Consider the following 27,555-nt stretch of genomic DNA (forward strand, 5'->3'; position numbering starts at 1 on the left):
AATCTGTCCGTCGTGAAGCAGCTTGAGCTTTACTGCTGGTGTAACTTATGATGCGACTGGTGTTCTTTATGATATTTATATACTGTGTTGGGATATTTGTGAATTGTAATTATTTTTGTTAGGAATAAATAGGGTTAAGTATTATTGCCGCATCTTGTCAGGTTTATTGATTTTGCTTGCAGAATCTTATACATAGACATTATACAGGGTGCGCCAGAGAAACTTACTTATTTGAAAGGTCAATAAAAACAAAAGTACTTCAATTATTGTTTAAAAATTTTTTTTATGTGAGAATACAGCATCCCAAATTTTTTTTTAATACAGTTTTGAAAATGACATCTCATAAATGACGGCCCCCATTGCGCATACACTGATGAAGTAGATTTTTGAAATTTTTTTATCCTTTCTATGCAGCATATCAATCGGTATTTTGGCAATGACGTCGCGAATGTTGTTCTTGAGGTGTGCTATGGTCTGTGGTCGATCGACTTAAACCAGAAATTTCAAATAACCCCATAAAGAGAAATCCCATGGAGTCAAATCTGGAGAGCGTTGCGGCCATTGGAGATCGCCTCTGAGAGAGATCAGGCTGTCGGGGAAATGTTGTCGCAACAAATTCATTGAGTCTCGTGCTGTGTGTGTTGTGGCTCCATCTTGCCGAAACCACACGTTCATTTCTTCGAGTCTTGGAAGAAAAAGTTCCCCGATCATGTTCCTGTAACGAGCTCCTTTAACGGTAACTGCGTGTTCGTTTTCTTAAAAAAATAAGGACCAATTATTCCCATTACCGACGTCGCACATCAGACAGTAACTCGCTCACAGTTAAGGGGACCGACCTAGCTCCGGAGAAACTTCTACAGTTATTATCCGATCATCATGAAACTTCACATACATACGTAAAATGTAAAAATAAGAATTGTTAAGGGACCTAAAACCCACCTCCCTTTGAGGAGCTGTCACAAAGTCATTTTTCGACGCACAGGGACGATACTTATATCGTTCGATGCGCAAGAAAACAACCTTTAAGATGAGATAAGAAACAGAAAAACTCAAAATTTTCAAATTTTAGCTAGGTCGGTCCCCTTAAGTGGCTTCTGGTGAAACTCACGTGGATTTACACCACATCAATAGCGCATGTTTTGCTTGTTGACGCAGCCGGAAATGTGGAAGTGAGCCTCGCCACTGAAAAAGACGACGGCGTCTTCAGGCAGGTTGTCAACCAGCATTTCACATGCATTTTGACGGGCAACAAAATCGCGTTCAGTTGATTCTTGCACAACAGCAAATTTATTTGAAAAACTTTGAGAAACAAACTTGGGAACTTTCCCCTTCAGATGCACCCCCTCTCGCCCCTCTACCCGACCAACTAACCGCACAGGAATTTTTTCAAATAAGTAAGTTTCTCTGGCGCACCCTGTACTTATACATTTGCAGAATCACTAATACTGACAATAGATTTAGTGCATGACATTCGCTGGGTTTCATGTTATTGTTCTTGCTTCTATATATACTTTTGATCATCATTATCTACCTGTGCCTTACTTATCAAAAAAATGTCAAAAATACCAAGTTCGCCATGCAGGGATTCTCGTTACTATCTACTCGGAAATTTTCGACGTCAGCAGCCATGACGTGCGTGCAGCAGGATTGTACACAGCCTAATGAACGCACACTTTCGTTACGTGAGTGGATTTTCGCACTGGAAAGTAGGCAAGGTTCAGTTCCATGGATTTGAGTGATATCTTGAAGCTGCAGTCTCTTCTGATGCAGTTCATTCATCCGAAAGTTATAAATGTTAAGCATACTACAGAATATGAACACGCTAAAGAGGTTTGGGATGCATTCAAATGCAAAATATTAAAAGATTATCATAATCTCTACCTCAAAGTTGTTACCTTGTTATTAAGTGAAGTGTTTGAGAACTTTAGATATACCTGTTTGAAAACATATAAATTAGATCCAGCTCATTATTTCACGGCCGGGGGTTTATCATTCCATGCTCCATTAAAGATTATTGAGATAGAATTAGACTTGCTAAACGATCCTAATATGATACTTTTCATTGAGAAAGGTATTTGAGGTTGTGTTTCAATGATATCTACAGGATATGCTAAAGCAAACAACAAATATATTACCGAAAGTTATCATCCTCAAAAAGCGAGGGTCATAACTATATATCATGCACAGCTGCAAATAAGTTACATGGCTGGGTAAAGTCACAAAGCCTACCAACAGGAAACTTTAGATGGTTGGAAGAAAGTGAACCATTCTGAAATAATAAAGGCTACATTCTAGAAGTTGACTAGATATCCAAAAGATCTACATGACAATCATGATGATTTACCTCTAGCTCCTGAAAATATTCAAATTCGGAAAGATCCATCGTCGTTGTAGACCCAAATTCATGAGTTAGTACCTCATCTTGGCAAGCGTAAAAATATGTAATCTACATATTATAATCATTTAAAGCTGTATGAGGAACTTGGATTGAAATTAAAGAAAATCCATATAATATTAGAATTTAAAGCAAGTCCATTGATCCAGCAATACATAGATCTAAACACAAAAATGCGGCAACAAGCGAAATCATATTTTAATAGAGATTTCTTCAAGTTAGTGAATAATTCTGCTTTCTGGAAAACGATGGAAAACATGAGAAATAGAGTTGAAGTTAATCTGGTTTAATCTAAACATGAATTGAGAAGATTAGTAAATAAACATAATTTAAAGAATTCAAAATCTTTTGGGAAAACCCAATAGCGACTTCTTCTTCTTCTCAGAAAACATAATAGGAAGTGCGGGCTACCTAGACCACACTTATCATTTGGACCACACGGGCCACCTGGACCACAACGTCTTCATGACGGTGTGGTCCAGAAGCCTTACCGATAGAAGCACGTAATTCGCTTCATATTTCCACAACACATGCTTCGCTGAAAATTAGAACAACACTAAAGCATAGCATCGTCAATTGGGGATAGCGCATATTTCATATATGGAAAAATAATCATTAAAATCAACCTCAAGCTATTTCTTAGATTTGTTGATAAAGTTCATTCGAACAATTTTTGCATTTATTAATGTACGAGTATCTTAAAAATAAATTATACTTATCTGCCTCACCTCAGTTAAGTGTGTTATAATTCAATTTATAATACATGCAAGTCCAATAATTCCTGTAATCATCATTAATCCTGTTAATTACAATAAATCGTATTATTTGTAAGTAAATAAGGACCCCTTATCACGTATTCCCTAGAAATAATGGCTCCATTTTATTCTCGTTTCAAGATTTGGAACAAATTATTTTACATATATAAAAAAAATTGTTGTTAACAAATTAAATTTTTATCTTCTAGATTCAATTTTTGATCTAATCTTTAACTCCCATCCCTCCAATCCTTTTTTATTCTTCCGATAAAAGTGAAATTTCAGTTTCTGGTAATATCCCGACACGACAAGCCGCGCAACCAAATAACCCTTATTTAAATTTGTTGCGCCGGACTGCACAAATGCCACAAACAAATGATGTGATCAACATATTTTTCCGCATCATTCAACGTATTTTTCCCCGATAAGGAAAAATATATCTTTCGCAAAAAAAATATGAATAAGAATAACGTCGAATGAAGTTACATATTTTTTAATGAAAATGTAACAGGACAGAGGTCTTCATTTATCAGGTTGTTAGACCACTTCTTGATAAAAGAGATACTGCTCGAGTGTAGATAGAAGAGGTTTGACATGATTGCTGCTGCTGGGTAAGACACTGGCCAGTCGTTGTCTTTTTAGACCTTGATCACGTCTGGGAAATACGCTTCAGCAAAAATTTCAACGAAAACGCCAAGGTAATTCTACTATATCTATATCTAACGAAACGAAACTATATCTAACGAAAAATTGTATGTATAATTTTCGAGAAATGTATTACCATGCTAAAGACTTGGCAGAGAGCCAACGTAGATTATTTAAATAAATTATACAAAGTATCCACTTGAGCGCACGAAAATTGCTTTTGATGATGATCGAAAACGTCAGGAAAGAAATTTATGTAAACATAACGCAAAATAATTTTTTCTGAAATAATTTGTTTATTCATGATTTTCGGGTAAATCAAAGGAATTAATATTCATTGATTTAATTAAATTGCTACAAAATATTTTTAAAATTCAGATTTATGAATTACTAATAAGATTATGCTCTGCACTCACTTTAATTTACAAATTGGATTTTCAGATGCGCTAGCTTCTCAAAAATATTCATAGCATGAAATTTTATATCGAATTTATTTTCATTGCGTTGAAATGGGACTTAACTGATTCGTTTTTCGTCCAGATGTTATAAATAAACTTACTTATACAGAAGAACATCACAATTAATCGAAAATGACCAATATGAGAAATACAGTTAGCGACAATATTATTCGTACACCTTTTTCTTTTCGATGTTTTATGAATAACGAAAAATTAATGAATGTGTGAGCCTAAGATTTGAGGGAACTAAGCAGTTTGTAATAGGTTTTCAACTAAGCACCACATTTTCAGAAGAAATGTAATTTCAAAATGTTTTAACATGCAAAAATTCCCCGGCATCTTCAGACACATTAATTCGTTCAGTTGGAAAATATCAACTTGTTGCAATATTATAATCAATGGAATGTCCTTCATCTTGATAATCTCCAGCAGTTTCTTCTTATAGTTCTTGATGAGATTCGCAGTGGTATCCGGGTTGATATTATCCCATTCTTCAATATTGTAACTTGTTTCAATTCCTGGCGATTCTTAGGAGGCCGATTTTTGATTCTAACTTTCAAATCATGCCATAAATTCTCAATCGGTTCAAGTCGCGGCTATTTTCTGATCATGGAAGAACAGTCACCTTTGTTATATTAAGCCAAGTGGTTAAATCTGTCGAATCATTATCTTGCTGGACGATCCATCGTCGTTCAAGACCAAATTTAGAGCGGATGTTTGCAGGTTTTCCTTCAAAATCTATATATAAAAATCTGAGATCATTATTCCATCCAAGGGAATTACCTTCCCAGTGCCCCTTGAGGAGAAACAACCCCAATACATGATCGACCTACCCCCATGGGTTACTGTTGGGATTGTGTGTGCATCTTAACCTATCCTTGCCCGTGATAGATATTCCCTATTCTTGATAATCATATTTACCCCAATGTCTGATTACCCTCTGATTACCGTTAAATACCCTGTGAATATTACTTTTACTTCTGTTTCCAGTTCCTCAAATCTAATTGGAAGTAATACCAATGATAATAATCAAAGAAGATAATTTTAATTAAATCAAAACTTAGTTAAAGCTCCCATTTAGAACGAATTTCTTCCTACCTAACTTTCGTTTTGAAGTTTAAAGGAAGCGTTTTCTTTTATTGTTAAAATTTTCCGTACAAAACACAAGTAAAATGAAATTTCTGCAAATAATTTCTAGCAAGAAAAAGGGAAAACAGAAGAAAACCTTATATTTCGTAATAAAAAAATTTCCCTTACCAACTGCAAGTCAAATAAAATTTCTACAAAGAAATTTTAGCAAGTTATATATGATATATATTATAACTACCGATAATTTGAAATTCCGATATGATTAGTTGGCATTTTCAAACCCTATTTAAATTATCAAAAAATAACTCGGTACTCATTGCAGTGAGTGACAGAATTTTCTTGTCGACGAAAACGTGAAGTCACGGACGGACAGACAGACAAACAGACGGACAGACAGACAGAAAGAAAGACAGAGAGACAGACGGACGAACGGACATGGCGAGCACAATAGTACCTTTTTTCCATAGATGAGAAAATGTGCTAAAAACTTGACCCGACTGAACCTAACCCCTGCAGGGTTAGTCCTAATACTAAACTAACCCTATTTACTACCCTAACCCTAACTTAACGAGTTTGGCGTTAAAAAGCATTTCGCACAATTGCATTCATCTTTTCGCTGTCGCACTACCGTATATAAATTAATCACCGAGAATATAGTGCGACGCGATTTTTGTCGCACAATTACCTCGCGTCACGGAATTTCATCAAAAACGTCGCGCTATTGACTGACTTATGCATATACGATGCATAAAGTAAATAGCTTCCCATGAACAAACATCCGAGGAACCTCACATCGGATTTTCTCTTTGGCATACAAAATTTGATTTAAAATTCTGTGAAAAATTTAGATCTTCTTTTAAATTTGGAACTAGATTTAAAATAAAAGTTTAATTACCGTTGGAATAATAATTCACATGTTTACATTAATTTAATAGATTGAAAATTATATGCAAAATATTTTATAAGTGTTACTTCAAATTGAAAATGAGCTTATATTTCTTGTCACCTTTGAGTTTGAACGGGTCTTTCTGAGTTCTCAAATTAATATAATTTTAGTTCGGAAATCAGTAAATAGATCACTGAATATGGGATTGGAAATGAAAGTTTTGGTCTTACGGAATTTCGCTAGATTGAGAACTTTCCTAGCGGACAATTCCGGGTTAAGCTGAAACTAAAATATTTGTGACACTAAAAAGATGTTCATTAAATTTAGACATATTCCATACTTCGTATGACGAAATCCTACGTTTCATTTTTTTCAAATTCCCTCCCTGTCTTTCATATTGTAATTAACATAAAATATAATGTCGAGCAGCATCGATTGGAAAAGCGCAGGCAGCACCAAGTTCAGGATGATGTGGCATACCACGCTGGGCTCTATTCTGCTGCTGGCAGTCACATGTATTATGGCTGGAAGAGCTGGTGAGTGATGGGTACCTAGCATGCTGCTGCTGAGCACGTCGGTAGTGAGAACTGGAATGCTTTCTATTGTGCAACTGGCGGTGTAAATTGTACGTTTTCAGGCTGCATGCATGGCTCTTAGGCTGGTGTATATGATGTAGAGGTGCTTTAATGCGGCTGCCGAGTATTAAAATTATATAATACACCTAGTGCATGCGCTAGAGATGAGTAGTGCGGTGGGTCTTGTTTCACGTGCTGCTGTTACTTGGGGTGTTGCTTACTACATATTACACTATACTATAGTGAGTTAGTTTAAAGTTAGAAGAGTGGTGATTTGCATCTGCAGCGAATTTTGGTCGAGATTGATGATTTGGTTGTGTGTTGCCTTACATTATGCTGCTGAGGTGTAGATTGTTATTGATACGGTGCACTAGTACTGTCACAGAATCTGAGGGAATATAATGAGTGGTGTCATGTTTAGTGCTGTTGCTGCAGCCGATGGTGAGTGGTATGCCACGTCGGGTGCTGTTGCTGCAGTAGAGTGTGAGTGGTGTGGTTCCTTAAAGCGAGTGGCGTTGATGTTACAAATGTGATAACTCGAGTGCTGATTTCCGTTATTCACAGTTATGCATTTATGTATTGAGTAATAACATTTTATATTTATTATAATGGCCTCAAATGACAGCGTAGCGCTCGGTGCGTTTATTTCCTTTGTAACATCCTTCGCAATTAATGGTGGCGTCGCCCAATGTTCTTCGTTACCTGGAAAATCATGAAATAAGACCTTGAAATTACGTCATTGAGTATCTTAGTAGTTAGGTTTTTGAAAATTAGAATGGGTTACACCATTCACGAAAATAAAAATACCAATATGTATATCAATAAAAAGGAAAATCTTATTCAAAACTAGTATCAAGTTTAATAGTTCGTTTAAAATTAATAGTGAAATCATTTACCCTGATCCTCTAAATTTGAAAGATTGACTGCCAATCTCTTACACAGTCACCGATGACGAATTTACCATCACGACCATGGATTGGTCATACGATGCAGGATCGACAACCACGACGTTAAAAGTGTGTAGAGAGGATGATTTTCTGGACGTAATGAGCGTCAGTCTTGTGGTATCATCAACACTGATTGATGGAATACGTAAGTAGCCTGTGCGTTCATTCTAATTTCCAGTGCAGCAATTAGGATTATGCGATTGAGAAATTACTGCATAGGGGCCTTCAGAGCGTCCAAAAATAAAATTAGATATCAGCAAAGTGCTTGAAACAAACTGAAACACATATCGAAACATATATAAGTGATGGTAAAATAATGCATGAATCCTTAACATTGGTATCCATTATCTTGCCCTAATTATTGGGTACTGTAATAATATGCATTTCGTAAATTATCGGTCATGGAAGAACGTCAATCTTAATATTGCTAAAGAAATTTACTTAAATGCCTATTCTATCATTGCCTTCAATTGATATTATACACATATTAAGCTGCATTGCAGTTCATTTAGAACTAGCAGTTATCAAAACCACTTGTAAAGGAACCAGAAATATAATATTCCCAAAAAATCATTGGAATATTAATGAATAATTCAAAATCGTTGCTAATCAGAGACTTAAATCTGGTTACAAATTCCAACTACACAAACATTCATCTGCTTTAATTAACTTTCAACAGTGTCATGAAATTCAGGTTTTCAGTTAACAGTGTATAACACTCAAATGATGATTAGAATGTAAACACAAAAGTAAAAAAACAAATTTGTGTATCAATAATAAAGTTTTCCTCAGTTGACTTAGGAAAACCATTATTGAGTTAAGTTAAGACTTAATTGATTGATTTATTTGATCCTCACTATAAGTTTGCCTTCGTACTAAGGCTGCTTGTTGTTTACACAGAAAATGAAGGTGTAGGTGCAGTGGACGACACTAATAAAAACTGTGCAGTATTTCCCTGGACTGATGAACTGCCTTCCTCGCTTGTAAGAACATATAAACTCATTGTGACGACTGCCAGAGGGAAAGAGAGAGGTAAGTTACTTATTATAGAGAGGTAAGTAACTTATTCGATGACATGTAAGTTATTGAAATTAGAAATATGTCACAATCTAATATCCTTTGCGAGAAATGAAATTTTTCTTAATTGAAGAGGAGCTTATCTTTTTATAGTTTTTCATTCATGCATGTACTAGATTGTAATTTTATTACAAACTTAACATCAAATTTTGCTCCTACTTTATAGAACTCAATAACTTACTTAGTTTTTGAATATTATGTCATCTTCATATTTCCATATATTTAACATTAATTTCAGACACTGCCTCTCAACTGAGCTGCGGTGGAATCGAATACGTGCGATTCAGTATGGAAACTGTTAATGGCCATCTGACGGATACCACCTGCTCCGTCCCAAGCTCATCAGACGACACGACGTCGCACTCCATTTGTTATGTGCCAAAAACGGATCCAGTCACTGTGTGTGCATGATAAACTGGACAGCAACTCACCCTCTACTACTGTCTGCATGCCAGTAGTGACACTGGACCCTGTTGTCACCTCACCAAGTATGTTCAATCATAATCTTGTTGACAAATCAACAAAAATTTTATAATACAGTTAAAAATTAAAATTAATATGAAAAACGGCTACTTATCGCAGCCAAAGTGATGCTCAGATCAATGAAAGACGGTAAGTACCCACAGCAACATACATATATATTCAAGATAAAATGAAACTAATTAAGATGATGAATGCCATATTAAGTCAATCAAAGACAAAGCTTGCGAGATATAATACGGCATTTAATGTAATTTTTTTAACTATTTAATGCAGCAAGTGATTATTTTGCTGGCTCCTTGCGGTAATTAATGTGTCCACATTAACGATCAGAAATAGAAGGTAAAATTGATAGACAAAATTAATAACCTGTTTTAAATGAATTGATTTTAATTTCATATTATTATATATTATTATATATTATTATATATTATTATATTATATCTCGTCATCCTCGGCACGAGCAAAGGACAGCAGTAACGGCGGAATCATCTTCCCCGATTAGGTGAAAATTACATATTCCGGCAGTGTTCTTCTATATTATTTTGATGTGTAGCAAAGTGCGTCTTCAGGCAATTTTGAGGTCGGAACGTATGTGTACTTTCCACTCATACGCCACTTAAAAAAACAAAACTTAACTCGTGAATATCACATTCACAATATCGACAACGAAAAGATTATTTTTCATGGAAGATATTCGTTATCATTAGAAACCGATGGTTAGTAAACTAATTTTGAATCAACAATCAATAAAGCAGTCGCTTATGCGTTCAAATTTAATGCTTGCATTGTCTCTTTTTATTCGCTGTCGTTGATGGGCAGTCAGTATCGTTCAACAGGACTTCAATAATGACATAACCATTCAATAATGGCTTCAATAATGACTAACATGGAAATTAAATTTCTACAGTATGAAAGTATTTAATAATGTCCAAAGAATAGAACTCATTATATATCCGTGTATAGAACTTGGAAGCTATTCCCGTTTTCATTACTACTTCCCCTGCTTACACTACGTAGCATCCAGAATACCTTGCTAGTGACCATTTCATGATACGTGACTAGAAAGTTACGTCGACCAAACTGTTTTGTAAGGGTCTGAAATTATACTGCCTAGCATGGCTGTACTATTATTACGTTCGAAATTCCCACTGAAAGAAGTGAGCACTCTAACATCACTGTTAGCGTTCACCAGTGTGTTTGTCTCAACAAGACGCATCTTTTTCCCGCTTTTACTGTGGCACAAATGTTTACGATTTAGCCGCGAGAGTTGAAAAACCACCGAAAAATAGCCGAAAACAATTTTTTCAGGGGCAACTTTGACCCCCCAATTTAGGGATGAAGTTTTGACCCGACAAAAAATCGTTCGAAATACCAAACACACTCCAATCCTTTACCTTTCGTCTGAAGTCAAGCGCATTGCCCTGAGTTTGCAACTTTTTGAGCTGTGATCGTTAGTGCCTTTGCTAAAGAATTACATATTTTCACAATAAGTTTTATATGATCTATAACAATCTACCCAATGGCACATAACTATGCACGTCTACATCAGAAAAGTAATATAATTATTTCAATGCGCTCTATGATTTTGTAGCTTCCCTTCAACTGCTCCATGTCTGTACAGCTGCTTAACGTCCATAAGATTTCACCTGCAACTGAGAGACGAGCATAAATTTTTATGACGCATTTCATTCATTTCATTCCCAAAAAACACAAGGCTGTAGCTTTGAAAACATAACTTTATGCAATATATTCTTTCTGATGACCGAAAAAGTCACGTATATTCTCAGGCAAATGTCTCTTCTGCATCTAAATGACGCACTCAATGCACGGGGGAGTGCTTTGATTCTACGCAAAGTTGGACCATCACGACAGTTCCTGCCTGACGCTGTGCTGCTCTTCCTTGGGCCTCCTGGAGTCATTGTCGGGCCGATCGCCTTGTTTATTTCTATAATTAACTTTATAATAAACGATCCTTTTTATGATAAACGTTCTTCCGCGAAAGCCAGAGCATCCAAATCGCAATATTCCAAGCACCGACTCTGTTTATTCTTAAGTGCACGAAAATTATATGGATTATTTTAATTAATTTTAGTAAATCAAGTATTATAAATTTTCAAATGATTCCGTCCTGTGAAGTGTATTAATTCATAAGTTAATGAATAAGTGTGGTAGAAATAGTGAATCTCAAGTGCGAATAATCGGCTCACCACATCCAGCATGCATCATGAAAGCTGTATCACTACCAGCTGGTACTAAATATTTTTGTAGATTCTACCCAATATTTTTCTGCCTGAGTTTCGGTAAGTTCTGGTCATTTGGTTGCACTGAATCTCAGAAATGTGCGTGCAGTTTCTTTCCATTTGAAACGCATTAATGACAATTTATTTTATGTCTTATATTGTTATGTAGGCGCGTGGTTTTTTACTGTTACATTGTCATGGTAAAACAAATCAGAAGAGTAAGCTTGAGTTAAGATTGTATGTATATTTAACGGGATTAGCACATGTCACCTTGGTGTTTAATGAGTAAACAATTATATCTATTAAAATAACTTATACGAAATTGTAATTCTATTGCGAACAAGTTGTCTGCGCCCGAGCACTGGCATTGAGAGCGTCTTGTAGCTGATTGAGAACATATTAATGCGGGTTGTTGATGCACATTTAATAAGAAATTCCCAGAGCACGAACGCTCTTGCTACCTAATAAAATCTCACTTGTTCAAGACAACCGAAAGAATTTCGATAATTTTCCAAGAGAAAAATTTATAATTCAAATATTCGTCGTTTTTTCTGTCCCTTCGAATTTCTGGCCGGGGTCGCATAGCGACATATTTGGAGCATCTGCCGAGGCTCGCGATGGTGATGACACCTGGATTTTGCTTTCTCTTTATCCATTGCGGTTCATGGTGTTAGGAAGTGTGATGAAGTAATGCGCATTTTGCACATGCTTCATTAAATTGAAATATGTGAATTATGAATGAAATACCTGGATGCTTCATTAAACTGAAATAATTGGACTTTTATGTTGTCAAATTAGTAAACGGAAATCGTAGGTTGAAATTTTTTTATTAAAATTTTCCAACCTACGAATTTTCATTTTGAAATTTTTTTATTATCATTAAATGTTTATGAGTAAATGATAGTTTATGAGTAGTTGACGTTAGTTAATTTATAACTTTATGTCTGGATAGACGCATGGTGCATGCATATTATAATTGATAACATTATAACTTGAATGAATTGATTCTACGTTACAGCAAAAAAAGTAATAAGAGTAAAGTTGGCACGGCCACGAAAAATGCAACGTATTTCATCAACAAAGAATTTCTACATTGAGTTGTAAGCGAACCGTGTCTAAGGTAATGTTGCTGCTCTATGTAATTGAGGGCAGGACTTATAGAAATAATAAAATAATATGAGTTTAAAAATTACTTTCTGGAGACAACACTTTTGAAGAGGCCAGTGTTTTCGATGTTACACATGTACTATTAATATGTTATCTTATTTTTAAATATTAATAAACATCATTTTTAATTTGTTTAGTTTTTACATTTTTTTCTAATCTTTCAAATTATTTATTCTGTCACTTGATTCATGCATTGTCTCCGACTTTACGGAAGTGTGCAAAATTTCAGATTGAGTGCACAGGTAGAGAGTATACTCTGGGCAATGATAGAGTATACATGCTCTAGCCGTTTATGAAAATGTCGATCATTAAATGAATAATTCAAAACACACAAGTTCAATAATTGAGAGTCAATAGGGAAATACAGAAGCAAATCGTAACAGAAAATGAACACGAGGTTGAAATTAAGCTTTTTTGGATGATACGTCAAATTATTTGTAATACTGTACTAAATTGAAAGCGGTTAATTACCTGCGATGACGTGCCGTATCATATTTACTTTGGTGCAGCCAATAGACCCGTAGAATTGGATCCTAGTTGAATAATCCTTCCTAACTTCCGAGCACCAGTGTCCCTATTTCAGTCTTATGATGATACGGCTTCAGCCGCACTAGTTCTTAAAATTGGACCTGAGGGTAGATGTCAGACTGAGGGTAGCTGTCAGACCGAGGGTAGATGTCAGACTGAGGGTAGATGTCAGACTGAGGGTAGATGTCAGACTGAGGGTAGATGTCAGACTGAGGGTAGATGTCAGACTGAAGGTAGATATCAGTGTGCAGAACATAAATATTTATTCTCTGTTAAATCATCACATGCGTTCTCGATACGGCTTATTTAATTTAAAATACGTTGCAGTGAATGACGCATTGAATTGTTTAACTGCTAATTAACTAAAATAGTCGCATATTATCGTACTTTTGCTACAATTAAGGAGTGCGGCTCAGGATTAAGGAAGTTTATGCATTAATTGATCACAATCTTTATTACAATTTTAATTACAACATAAGGTTAGTAAAACATTGTTGACTTATGTTTTCCAAAATATATGCCAACAGTATTAAAAATTTTCAACAACGTTAGTTATTTTTAATGGTATATTTTTGAAGACCATGACTGCTGTAAAGTCGTGTACGGTTATATAAAAATCTGTATTTGACATTATTCATTATCATATCATTGAAATGGAGAAAATTTTTAAAAATTCTTTGTAACTATTCTATTTTGTAATTATTCTATTCCACGCTACTCTTTAACTTCACTTCTTGTCTGTCTGCTACAACTCTTATAATTGATATTTAAAACACTTCTACTTGTCCATTCGATCCGAAATTTTGCACACTCGCGTAAAGTCAGAGACATATTGAATGAATCAATTGACAGAATAAATAATTTGAAAAAATTAAATTTTTAATAATAAAAAAAAAATATATTTTTTTAATATTCAAAACTAAAATAAGAGATTCATAATACATGTGTAACATCGGAGACATCGGCCCCTAGAAGTGTGGTCATTGGAAAGTACTTTTTAAACGCATTGTATAATTGATCGACTGAAGTTCAGAGTGGTCTCGAATTTCACTGAAATGGACCGAAATGAAAACATAGTTTGGACTGGCAAAAGATTTTTTCTTTAAAAAGTTTCCCCACATGCAATTTGCAATTTTTTGCACTCTAGAGTTTTGAAATGCACCACTGATCATTGATGGCGTGATGCAATAGCATTATTATGGCTTGCTGCAATTTATGTCATAATGCAATAGGGTTCAGTAACTCCTGAGACTGATAGTGTGTAATGTAATTAGCTCATGAGAAAATCTTCTTGTGCAATCATTGATAAAGTTACGAAATAAATGTAGCCTTTGTCCCCCTCGTACATTGTATAACAAAACACAAGAGTCTGTATGAGATAGACAAGCAAGCTCATGATTGATGTCGCCGTTATCTTTGCAAGGGCTCAAGACACGAGGCGCTCACGATGGCTAACTCGAGTGGCCGGGGATTGATAAGCTAACCGTCATATCGAAAATTCGGTGGGAATTTTTCCTAATTGTTGCAGGTGTATTTACCGTAAGTGAAGAGTTAGGATTTCTTGTGTAAACAACCTCTGATGTACGTAAAACTTTCATTGTGTCATTGTACTAATTTAAAAGAGTTAACTGCAGAGATAAAAAAAACAAAATTAGCTTTATAACCTGAAATAGGGTCAATATGGACAAGAAATGAAAATAGGCGATGTTCTGACAGAGCTGAAATTTCTTGGTTTAGTCAGATTTCTGGATACGAATAACTTGCGAGCTTGGGAACGCTCCAATGGCAAGGCTGTTGTGTGTTTTAAAATCTTCAGTCCAGTAAAATCAGGCAGGCGAAATTTAGAACCGATAACAGTGAAGAAATATTAGATGTATTCGAGGATACTGCTTCTTTATTCTAGAAGTTATGTGTTCAAATATTACCATGAGTATATGAAGTTCTAAGTTTGTTACGAATCAAGGCTTTTTATTTGATTAATAATTTCTTTATCAGGTTTAATACGAGTATTCAAACGGAACTTTATTTTTTTTTTATTTTAGTTGAAAATCTAACACTCATAACAAAATGTTAATGTATTCTGCATTCTAATGTAATGTAAAATGTGTAATTTTATTCTAACATCACCTCCTGTGGAATTTCAGCTCTTTAAATTGAGCAATGAAATGGATCATTTATAAACAAGTGTTTTTCTCAATTTCAGTGGAACCCGCTTTCCATGTGATCCCTCCTGACGTTCGAAATAATGAATGAATAAATATATCATTGAATAATGATATATGAATAAATATAGCATTGATTTTAGTTGTTAGTAATCTTATCATCATCAAATAAGGCTGTCAAGTGTACTTAGAAACATCATGGTATATAAACAATTGATATATAAATACCGTACCATTCGTAAAATGAACTTACAAAACTCTAATAAACATGTCGATGTCATATAGCATCTTAAGGGAAATTATCTTTATGGGATAATTTATTTTATTTATTTATTTATTTTTGATTTAACCATCATTTATTCTTAGAACATTCCCGAATTGCACTCGTACTAGTTCTGGAATATGATTGAAGCAAAAAGTCATCACACTTTTTTACATGTTGGACTGTTATTTTATTAAACAAATGTCAAAGCTTGTACTTGTTGACTAATAATTTATTTACCAGACTATAACCATAAATTGCGAAAATTCAGTCTGTTAATCAGAAATTCAGTCTCAGAAAATTAATTAGCTGCCAAATTGTTCATCTGTCTGTCGAAAGAGTTGAAAATGATATCAAACAATTATTTTGAGATTTACGCTCGGCTAACGCATAAGGGTTAAGAAAATTTAGCTCAAATGAGGTCCTTATCTCGGTAGCTTCAGTAGATTATATTTAGGCACAGATCAAGCGGCACAATCCGTGAGAAAAGCTTATACGAGCCTAAATTACTCCTAGTGTCGTAGTGTTGTGTTAACTCAAAGCAAAGGCATGTTTGGAGTTAAACTTGTATATGCAGGAGCGTATGTTCAGTCTTAAAATGCTAGCACCTAACGAGCCTTGCAATAAGTCCAGCAGCTATCTCAATCAATCGTCAGTAATGGAAAGATCTGGTTCAAAAGGCCGGATCCCTTGCTATTTCTTCAGTGCCGACATTTCTGTTCTATTCTTTTCTATATGAATTGATATGCATATACAAGGTTTGGGAACATATGAAATCGATTGTGGCGAACTATTTGAATGATGTACTGTAGTTAATACTTCTTCTATGCTACGGAATGAATTATTAACTATTATTTATTTTGTTTTGGTGGAGATGGCCTCGGAAATTAGGGCCCAAAAAACCTAGTCTCGCACTTTAATTCTCCGAACTGGAGTCAAGAGCGCTATTCTTCGAACCTCTGATCTTAAAGTCAAAGATAACACACTAGCCTTATCATTCTTCTCATTCATTTCGGTTATATTATTAGACATTGTTGTATTTAACTAGATCTAAATAAGACATAGAAATAACTATTGCGTGAAACCAAAGACGCTTCATGCTCTGCATTTTGTGATGCCATTATTAGGAAGAGACATGCAAATTCTGTGACAGAATTTTATGGTATTTTTTGTTATCATTCATTATATATTTACGGATAATTCATTTCAATAAATGATAGTGAGTTTTACTAAGGTTTCGCTTAAGTTTTTTTTCCAAATTCCCGCTCCAAGTTGGAGAAATTTTTCGTAAAAAACTTTGCTTATTATAATTCTTAAGAAGGTCAAGGCATAAGTCCGCCACAAAATTTGCAATGGTTTAACGCTTTTTTTTCGGGGAAATGGAAATTGTGTTCAGTGCTTTAAGAGAGTTTATAAATAGACTTGCTTGTAAGGCTCAGGTTAGCTCGTTAAGAAAAAAGAAAATACACGTGCAGCATGAGTAGATCTATGCTATAACTATTTGTTGTCCTATTTTTTCTTTCATGATATTATTCTATTGTATTAGTGAAGAACTCTTCGATAAAGATGACGTAGCTCGAGTGCACAGATAGCAGAGCTTGTTTATCGTCCGGTCGTCGAAGCACTGTCAGTTGCTGCCTCGCTGCTCTATCATTGACGTCGTTGGTTGAAGCTTCAACAAATACATCAACACTTCTAAGGCACAATTCATTGAAGGTAATATATTGGTTATTGGATATTTGGCCATAAAATGAGCTATCCTTGCCCCTCGGTACAGATCAATAAAGATATGAATAAAAACTTACAAGAATAAGTGCATGAAAGACTTTATATAAATAAATTATATTATTAGCAGCTATTTTAAAATTGAGTTTTACATTTTTTTGCAGATGCACAAAATTTATTTCTTTGCAACATTTATACGCTAAAATGTTCAACAAATTAACAGGGCAGGAATGCTTCAATTTATTCCTTTACCTTGATATTAACCACATTTAGTCACTACTACTTCATTACTACTATGTTTATTAATTATTTTCATTATAAATTTACATAAATTTTCAAATAGATTCCTGATTTATTTTGACTACATTCAATTCGAATATGACGCATGAATGCCCCGGGCCACTTGAATATTTTGTAATTCATTCATTTATCTCACAGACAATAACGCTCATCAAAGTTCAACCATATAACAACTCCAGAGTTTTTCGCATTTCGCTGCCTTGCCTCCTCGACAATATATCTCCCACAAAATTGCAACAGAAATAAATGATAAAACGAAGAGTTTACGTTTCTAAACAAATTTAATAACAGCAGCTCGAGTCTGCATGATGCGTTGACAACTTTGTTCAGCAAAAATATCTCTTGTTCTTACTATATGGACAATGATTTTTCTACATATTCATTTTGGAAAAGATGGTATACCGCATTTCATTTTTTCTCAAACTGTTTTATTACTTCGCTTGAAAATTATAAGCGAATAATTTCACATCGTTTTCCCGTTTCGTAGCATTCAAATATCGATTTCAGGACAAATTCTCATTCGTGGTCGAAATTAGGATAACTTCAAATCTCCCGTATATAAATATCTGCATCATAGATTTGTTGACTGAATCATGCATAATTATAGAAACAAAACACTCAAGTTCTGAGTTCATCATGCAAGGTTCATGCAATCATTCTAGTACTGATAGCGCATAGGTCACTTGTGCAAGTAGAACACGGCAACACGGATAACATCAGAGATAACAAAATTCAACTCGCACGTGGCTGGCGTAGGAGCTTAACATATGATAACTATAACAAATATATGATTAAATAAAATATATATTTAAATAAAATTATAAAAAATAAATATATTATGTATGATTATATAAAATATATTTACGAACATATGATTATATAGAAAATCACATAACATTAATGCACGTGCGAGCATCACGCATATAAAAAAACTGGTTATTGATTATTGTTACCAATGAAATATCTTTGTGAAGTCATTACAAGATTTGTTGTAAAATAAAATTTGCGTCTCTATCTATCTACAAACTTCAACTAACACAATTGCACTCTCATAGTAAAGATATTTCAGGCCCTTACACGAACGTTGTTTTGATGATTAATTAGCTATACGAAGTCTAAGAATGTAAAAAATTCATTAACGGTCGCCTTACACTGCTTTGCTATTCTCATTTTCCCCACAAGGTGTTGGGAAGTTTTGTTTCAATCTTCGCCTTAATTTCATCGTCATAAAAATAAAATTTTAGACAACCTATCTTTGAACGTGATAGATATAATCGCTATTCTTGATAATCCAATTTACCCCCCAGTGGCTGATTACTCTCGGATTACCCTTAAATACTCTGAGAACATTTATTTCACTTCCTGGTTCTTCCCAGTTCTTCAAATCTAATTTGAACTAATTCCAATGATAATAATCAAAAAAGATAATTGCAAACAAATCAAAATTCAGTTAAAGCTCCCATTTAGAATGAATTTCTTTCTACCCAACTTTTGTTTTGAAGCTTAAAGGCAACTTTTTCTTTTATGGTCGATGATTTCCCTTACAAAATACAAATCAAATAAAATTTCCACCATGAATATTTAACCCCTATACAAAATTCAATTTAAAAAATCGCAAAAAATTAGATTTCCTTCTAAATTTGAAACTGGATTTAAAATAGAATTTTAAATGCAGTGGAGTGGATTTAAAATAGAATTTTAAATCCAGTGGGAAAAATAATTTATACTTTGAAATTGAAGAATAAATTATATTTCTTGTTATATGTGAGTTCGAACGGATCTTTCTCATATTGTTATTTTGGTTCGAAAATCAGCAAATAGGTATCTGAATATGTGATTGGAAATGAAAGTTTTGGTCTAACGGAATTGCCCACGGTTGAGAATATTTTTTATGGGCAATGTCTGGTCAAGCTGTCCGTATTTGCGACACGAAAGAGCTGTTCATTAAAATTAAACATATTTAATACCTCGTATTACGAAATCCCATGTTTTCTTTTCTTTTCAAGTTTTATTGTATTTAATATTGTATTTACCTTAAAATATTATGTTGAGCAGCATCGATTGGAAAAGCGCAGGCAGCATCAAGTTTAGGATGATGCGGCATACCACGCTGGGCTCTATTCTGCTGCTGGCAGTCACATGTATTATGGCAGCAAGAGCTGGTGAGTGATGGGTACCTAGCACGCTGCTGCAGTATTGAGAACTAAGTAATGAGAACTGGAATGCTTTCTATTGTGCAACTGGTGGTGTAAATTGTGCGTTATCAGTCTGCCTGCATCGCTCTGCGACTGGTGTACATGATGTAGACATTCTAGAGGTACTGTTAATGCGGCTGTCATATATTAAAATTATACAAAGTACATCGTGCAGGCGCTAGAGATGAGTAGTGCGGTGTGTCTTGCTTCACGTGCTGCAGTTGCTTGGGAGTTGCTTACTACATAGTACAATATCTTACTATTTAGTTTAAAGTTAGAAGAGTGGTGATTTGCATCTGCTGCGGCTAAGGAATTTTGGTGGAGCTTGATGATTTAGTTGTGTGTTGTCTTTCACTATTCATCATGCTGCTGCGGTGTAGATTGTTACTGGTGCGGTGCACTTGCGCTGTTGCAGAATTTGAGTGAAGATAATGAGTGTTGTTGTGTTCAGTGCTGTTGCTGCAGTAGATGGTTAGTGGTGTGGCACGTACAGGGATGTTGCAGCATTACCTTGTAAGTGGTGTTGTTCCTTTAAGCGAGTGGCGTTGACGTTACAGATGCGATACCTCGAGTGATGATTTATATTATTCACAGCTGTGCATCTTATTTATTGAGTAATAACGCTCTACTGTTTATTATTATGGCCTGAAATAACACTGCGGCGTTCGGTACATTAAATTATTTTAAACCATCTATTTCTATTATTGGTGGTGTCGCCCAATACTCTCCGTTGCCTGGAAACTCTTCAAATAAGACCTTGAAATTATGGCATTGAGTTTATTAGAGGTAGTGTATTTGAAAATTAGAATGAGTTGCATCATTCAAGAAAATAAAAATAACAATTTTTGTATCAGTGAAAAGTAAAATCTTATTCAAATCTAGTATCAAGTTTAATAGTGTGTTGAAAATTAATAGTGAAATCATTTACCCTGATGCTCTGAATTTGAAAGTGTAACTCATAATGTCTTACACAGACACCGTTATTGAATTCGACATCACGAAGATGGATTGGACATACGTTGAAGGACCGCTCGGAATGAGCGGAACGACGACGTTAAAAGTGTGTAGAGCGACTGATTTTGCGGATCCAGAGAGCGTCATTCTTGAGGTATCACCAAATCCTCCGGGGGTGGAAACACGTAAGTAGCCTGTGCATTCATTCTTATATCCAGTGCAGGAATTGGGATTATGCCACGAAGAAGTTACTGTGGGGGCATTCAGAGTGTTCAAAAATAAGGTTATATCTTAGAAGAATGCTTGAAATAAACTGTAACACGTATCGAAACATATATAAGTGATGGTAAAATAATGAATGAACACTTCACTTGGGCATTCATTATCTTGCCCTAATTATTGGGTACTGAAATACTATGCATTGCGTAAATTATCGGTCATTGAAGACCTTAATATTGATAAAGAAATTTACTTAAATGCCTATTCTATCATTGCCTTCAATTGATATTATACACAGATTAAGTTGCATTGCAGTTCATTTAGAAATAGTAGTTATCAAAACCACTTGTAAAGCTAATAACGAAATTTCAAAAATCATCGCATTATTAAGAATTAAAATTGTTGCTAATCAGAGGCTTAAATCTGGTTACAAATCCCAACTACACGAACATTCATTTTCTTCAATTAACTTTCAACAGTGTCATGAAAGTCAGGTTTTCAGTTTATAATGCATAGCACTCCTCAAATTATGATAAGAATGTAAACACAAAATAAAAAATCAAATTTTTGTGTCCTTAATAAAGTTTTCCTCAATCGACTTAGGAAAACCATTATTGAGTTAAGTTAAGACTTAGCTGATTGATGTATTTGATCTTTACTATAAGTTTGTCTTCGTACTAAGGCTGCTTGTTGTTCCTTCAGCATACTTAGGTGCGGTGGACACTGATCCAAAGTGTGCAGTATTTTCAGTGGATGGAGATGTCCTGCCTGACTCGACTGAAAGAATATATAAGCTCGTTTTTGAAACGACTGCTGGAGGGACAGAGAGAGGTTCAATAACTTATTCGATGACTTGTAAGTTATTGAAATTGGAAACATGTCAAAATTTAATATTCAATATTCATTACACTACGAGTAATGAAACTTTTCTTAATTGAAGAGGAGCTTATCTTTCTATAATTTATCATTCATGCATGTACTAGATTGTAATTTTAAAACAAAGTTAACATCAAATTTTGCTCATATTTTATAGAAATTTTGCTCATATTTTATATTTTCCTGAATCTCAAGTCATCTTCATATTTCCACTCTATATAATATTAGTTTCAGACCCTGTCTTTAAACTGAGTTGCTATGAAATCGAGTACGTGCGACTCAGTATGGTAACCGGCCATCTGACGGCTGACTCCTGCCCCGCCTCAAGCTCTTCAGACACGCCGCCACTCTCCATTTGTTATGCGCGAACAGATACAGGCACTGTGTGTGCAAATCAACTGGACACTAACTCACCCAATACTATTGTCTGCGTGCCAATACCGCCGACAACGGCCTCTGATGCTACGCCGACAACAAGTATGTTCAATCCTAATCTCGTCGACAAATGAAAGAAAATTTCATAATACATTACAAAATTAAAATTACCATGAAAAATGGCTACCTATCGCAGCCAAAGTAATGCTCAGATCAATGGAAGACGTTAAGTTTTTATAGCTACATACATCTATATTCAATATAAATGAAGTTAATTTAGGCAATAAATGCCATATTAATTCAATCAACGCCAAAGCTGTCCAGAACTAATACGGTATATGAAGTAATTTTCCTAACTATTTAATGAAGCAAGTAATAATTTTGCTGGCTCTTGGCGGTAATTAATGTGGCCACATTAACGATCAGAAACAGAAGGTAAGATTGAGAAACAAAATCAATACGCTGCATTAAATGCACTGATTCTAATTTTTCTATTATTAATCATATCTCACCACCCTCGGCACGAGCAAAGGTCGGCAGTAACGGTGGAATCATCTTACTCGATCTGGTGAACATTACATATTCCGGCAGTGTTCTTCTAGATAATTGTGATGTATGGTAAAGTGCGTCTTTAGTTAATTTCGCGGCCAGAAAGTACGTGTACTTTCCACTCATACGCCACTTAATAACAGAACTTAACTCACGAATATCACATTCACGAAATCAACAACGAAAAGATAATTTTCATGGAAGATATTCGTTATCATCAGAAATCGATGGTAAGTCAACTAATTTTGAATCAATTCTTCCCTCACGAAATCAATAAAGCAGTAGCTTATGTGTTCAAATTTAATGCTTGCATTGTCTCTTTTCATTCGCTGTTATTGATGGGCAGTTAGTATCGTTCAACAGTGGCCTAAAAATTTGCAGAACCATTCAATAATGGCTTTAATAATTACTAAAATGGAAGTTCCATTTCTACTGCATGAAAGGCTTTAATTATATCCATAAAAAAATTTCTATGCTAATGTGTGTATATACCGTTAGAATCCGTGTTGAGATTCATCGCTTCTCTCCACTGCTTGCACTTGAAGCGATATAATTTAAATTACTCCATTATACGTATGAGAAAATTTTGTTTTAATGCTACATTTTATGTACAGCTTACTGTTGGTTATGTTTTCTTCTGCTTTTCTCTCGTACATACTCCTACTACTTTTTTCATTATCTAAGTCATGGGATCATGGCTTTAGCCGAGCATTTAATATTTTGAGTTTCAAATAAATTTTTTCACTGCATTTAATTAGTCCGAACTCAGAACCTACGAGTATTCCCGTTTCCTCTCCCACTCCCCATATATACATCCAGGATACCTTGCTAGTGACCATATCAACATAGGTATCTAGGAAGTTACGCCGACCAAACTGTTTTGTAAGGTTTTGTTTATTATTACTTTCGAAATTCCCACTGGAAGAAGTGACCACTCTAACATCACTGCTAGAGTGAATACTAATCTAACAGCCTTTGGGCAATTTCAGAATCCAATTCTTTCATGTAAATATTTTTCTAAAAAAAATATTTTGTCGAAATTCCAACTAGCTTCTGTAGGAAACCTGTTTATACAACAGAATAAAGTAAATATTAACGGAAAACGAGTAACTATTTAACTTACGGATTAGCTTTGCATTGTAACTGTACCGTGTTAACATTGCGGAACGGGGCTGATGATAACCAATCTAGTGTTGACTGTAGAATACTAATTACTTCGTTGAATTTTTTGTTAATCGATTTCTAAACCTTCGTTTCCATAAATTGATCTTGCTGTCATGGTGAATTAAAAATAAGAACCCAGAGGGCAAGAACCCAAGCAGACAATTCACAGCTTGTGCAAACAGTTGCCCCAAGTGGAGACATTTTTCCACTGTCAAAACTATCAAAAGCTTAATTTTTTTAATACCATTGTTTGATAATGGAATTGGGATGAGAGTTAACCTCCAGTGAGCCCTCTAAATACGCTCGCCAATTTATTAAAAAAAAAATTTTCTCCTTGTAGGATATTTAATAATTTTCAATTGAAAATATATTCACTGCGATAACAAAAATCTAATTTAAAAATAGACTAAAGGAGCAGAAGCACAGACACAGTATAATTAATGTATATTTTTTATTTTGCTTTCTTTTGCCATTAGCTAGCACTCTACTTTCGACATCTTGATCCAATCTAAGCCATCACGCACTCGCCGCATATCTCGTTACACATTCAAACAGAGCCACAGTTGCCACTCATACAAATCCACGATAGCTGAAAATCTCTTGCTCGCTTGTTCTCTAGCACCACAATCTATTACTCTCCCTCCCCTCCTCTTAGAGAATCACTTGGTTCTCACACGCATCACATTCCATTATAAATTACCCCCACAGTCTGTTTCTTCCCCCAATTAGGGGACACAGCCACGTATTAGGGGGCTGATATAGACATGTAGCTTATTCAACTCCAAGCCGGCTGTGGCAAGCCATCTCAGCTCGCCAAACGATGCAAATGGAACGCAACATGTCATGCGGAAGAAACTTCATATTTCCTTCATTCCCGCGGAATCGCACTTGCCCCACTACGCTCTAAAATGGGTTCATTTGATATGATTTTATTCCCACCGATCAAATGTTTGATATCTCATGGACCTTATTTTATAGCTATTTTCGCCTGCTCGTGTTTTAGATATGTTCTCGCTTGTATCTCGATATCAATACAATCATGTTTGTACCAATAGCAACAATTAATCTTATACAATTTTTTCGCTCAATGCTTACCTGGTATATTGAATGCCTTGATGTATAAAATGCATGTAATGCATCTGTTCCTATCGCAATAAGCTTACTCCTAATTCTGAGTATGAACCTATCTAATTATATGTACAGTAAAACAATGAATGGATACATATGCATTTGAAGACAAAAAAGAAACTGTAATTAAGTAAAATAACCGACTTGTAGTATGAAAAATAAATATACTTTGAGGCAATCCTAATATTATTTGCGCAAGTACATGCAATACAAAATAAATAATTCAACGCTCGATGACAATAACTCAAGTAGCATATAATGAATATGACGGTATTAATATAACAGTGAGGCATGGGCGCAGATATCAAGTTCTAGGGCAAGTGATGCAGGGAGAATGCGTGATTTCATAAATACTGAAAATTAATAAGATTGCGTAGAGAACACCTTAAAATTTCTTTAAATTTTGGGTAGAATTGGAAAAGAGCTTATAATGATCTTAATACAGCTACTTATTTCATTTGAGCGGAAATCTTTCTCGCTTATTGCCCTAGTCATTTATTCTCCTGCTTTTCTTCCATCCTAATTGAAAACATAATCGAGAAGATTTTCTATGAAACCAGAAAATAGTACCTAATATTGTGTTATCTCTATTAATTTACAACATAAAAAATCTCTCGAAATTAACTAGATTTGTTTCAACAGGTACAGTAAAAGCTCTAAGCTACGCAAACAAACTGCTAACGGCTACCGATCCTACAGTCTCTGAGATGCTGATACGCAAATATGCAGATGCTCCTACTGATTTCACTTTGGAATTCTGTACGAATGCGGTGTGCCCTGTGCCCGACACATTCACTGTGGGTGAAGATAAATATGAACTTTGCTTCGTTAACTCTGTCAGCGGCGTCACTGGAGTAGCAAAAGATGAATTTCAAGGTAAGAATATTAGATAAGAAAATGAGATCATTTTGAACTAACAGGCCGAAGCAAGCTCAAAGAACTCGTCTAATAAAATTTTTGATTACGATGAACGTCATATTCAATTTGTAAGGATTTCTGATTGATCAATAATAGATCAGTATCATTATTATTGATCAATAATAATAATATCCATAACGAAGATCAATTTGGTAATGAAATAAAATGAACTTTTAACGTGTATAGTCTGGATAAGGTCAATACAGTTTCATTCTGGTAATAATAAAAACAATGGTACATATCTCATGAAAACAATGCACTAAAATTAACTAAAATATGAATCAATACCTAACCCATTAGATGTTTGCCAGATGACGTTTGATTAGATTATGTTTCAAGCATTAAAACAAATTAGTGAAGATCTTATTGCTCATATGCTCTGTCTTCTCTGCGTAGATTTGTCACTGGCAGCCCTGCCCTCCAAAACGTCCGTCGATTTGCGCTTCCTTAACCTAAACCCTGATAGGAAGTACTTGATATACAAAACGACCAACGCGGACGCCGTAGAACCCGTAGACCAAAACACCATCAATTTGGATTGCTCCAACATCAATTTGGGGTCTTATTGCTATGGATTTTTTGAGTCAGAGGATGGGATTACATTGCCTGACTTCATCGCCATCTCATACGACGATGCCGATAAAAGCAACGTGATAATTTCTCCAAGTACTTTCCCTGCATCATCGGTGGAACAGAAATCTTAGTCAGATTCCGTTAATATGAAGACAATATGAATGAAAAGATTGACAATGTAACTGTAGGCGAAGGTAATTTCTGTGTACCTGTCGGAAAGTAGGTGAAAATTATAATGATGATAGTCAAAAGATCTAACTCTCACTTCTTAACCATAAAGCACTCCTGATTTCATAGCTCAAATCTACAAGCAAATTTACAGACTTCCTATCTATTACTTACTTTAAACTTTCACTTATTGCTGGGAGTTTAATCCATTTTAATTTTCAGTCAGTTATAAATGGCCAACCTTGAATACCAGTGAGTTATATAACACACGGATCAATAAATTCAAACTCTGCAACGTATGCTGGTCTTAAAATAAATAAAAAGCTATAATTAATCCCGTCCTTTCCATTTAATTAATTTTTACTTTGCATGTTGAAAAGTAAAAAAGATCCATTTAATGTTCGTGTGTTTCTTGTTAATGTAATTCTGCTCAAAAACCCAATAAGTTGTTTTGGCTGCACGGACATACAGTCACGACTACCGGGCTGACTGCCGTAAGTAGTAAATAGTTATGACTTATGACCTCACCAACGCTCGCAGCTGCGCCGCGTCGGTTGTATCACACGTAGGCAATGTGGCCGCGCCTCAAGCGTCACTAATTTTTGTACCGCGATTTTACTTGTAATTTTTTTCCGATCATTCAAACAGTTATTCATTATATTTGTGCCGTTAAATTTGTACTCATTTTTTTCATTAGTGTTTTATCTTTTCGTTTTACTAGCATTTTCATTTAGAGAAACAT

General features: G+C 34.9%; 1 protein-coding gene across 2 annotated transcripts; it reads left to right on the forward strand.

Annotated features, from left to right (window-relative positions):
• Positions 1–17,292: 17,292 nt before the first annotated feature.
• Positions 17,293–27,133, forward strand: LOC108674712. Of its 2 annotated transcripts, none has more exons than XM_018162678.2 (7): positions 17,293–17,385; positions 19,750–19,856; positions 20,864–21,028; positions 21,765–21,917; positions 22,167–22,415; positions 25,797–26,030; positions 26,469–27,133. In XM_018162678.2, the coding sequence occupies exons 2-7, from the start codon at positions 19,787–19,789 to the stop codon at positions 26,774–26,776; spliced, it is 1,179 nt and encodes a 392-aa protein (XP_018018167.1). In that variant the 5' UTR covers positions 17,293–17,385; positions 19,750–19,786; the 3' UTR covers positions 26,777–27,133. The 2 variants fall into 2 exon arrangements, with proteins under 2 accessions (XP_018018167.1, XP_018018168.1); XM_018162679.2 differs by having other exon boundaries at positions 22,173–22,415.
• Positions 27,134–27,555: the final 422 nt, after the last annotated feature.

This window comes from Hyalella azteca, unplaced genomic scaffold (assembly GCF_000764305.2).
Source record: "Hyalella azteca isolate HAZT.00-mixed unplaced genomic scaffold, Hazt_2.0.2 contig17851, whole genome shotgun sequence".
In the NCBI taxonomy this organism is placed as follows: Eukaryota; Metazoa; Arthropoda; class Malacostraca; order Amphipoda; family Hyalellidae; genus Hyalella; species Hyalella azteca.

Coding starts and splice junctions, on each gene's coding strand:
- LOC108674712 (XM_018162678.2), top strand. CDS start 19,787: ATGATGCGGCATACCACGCTGGGCTCTATTCTGCTGCTGGCAGTCACA. Junction 21,029..21,764: donor TCCTCCGGGGGTGGAAACAC/GTAAGTAGCCTG, acceptor TTGTTCCTTCAG/CATACTTAGGTGCGGTGGAC. Junction 21,918..22,166: donor AATAACTTATTCGATGACTT/GTAAGTTATTGA, acceptor ATATAATATTAG/TTTCAGACCCTGTCTTTAAA.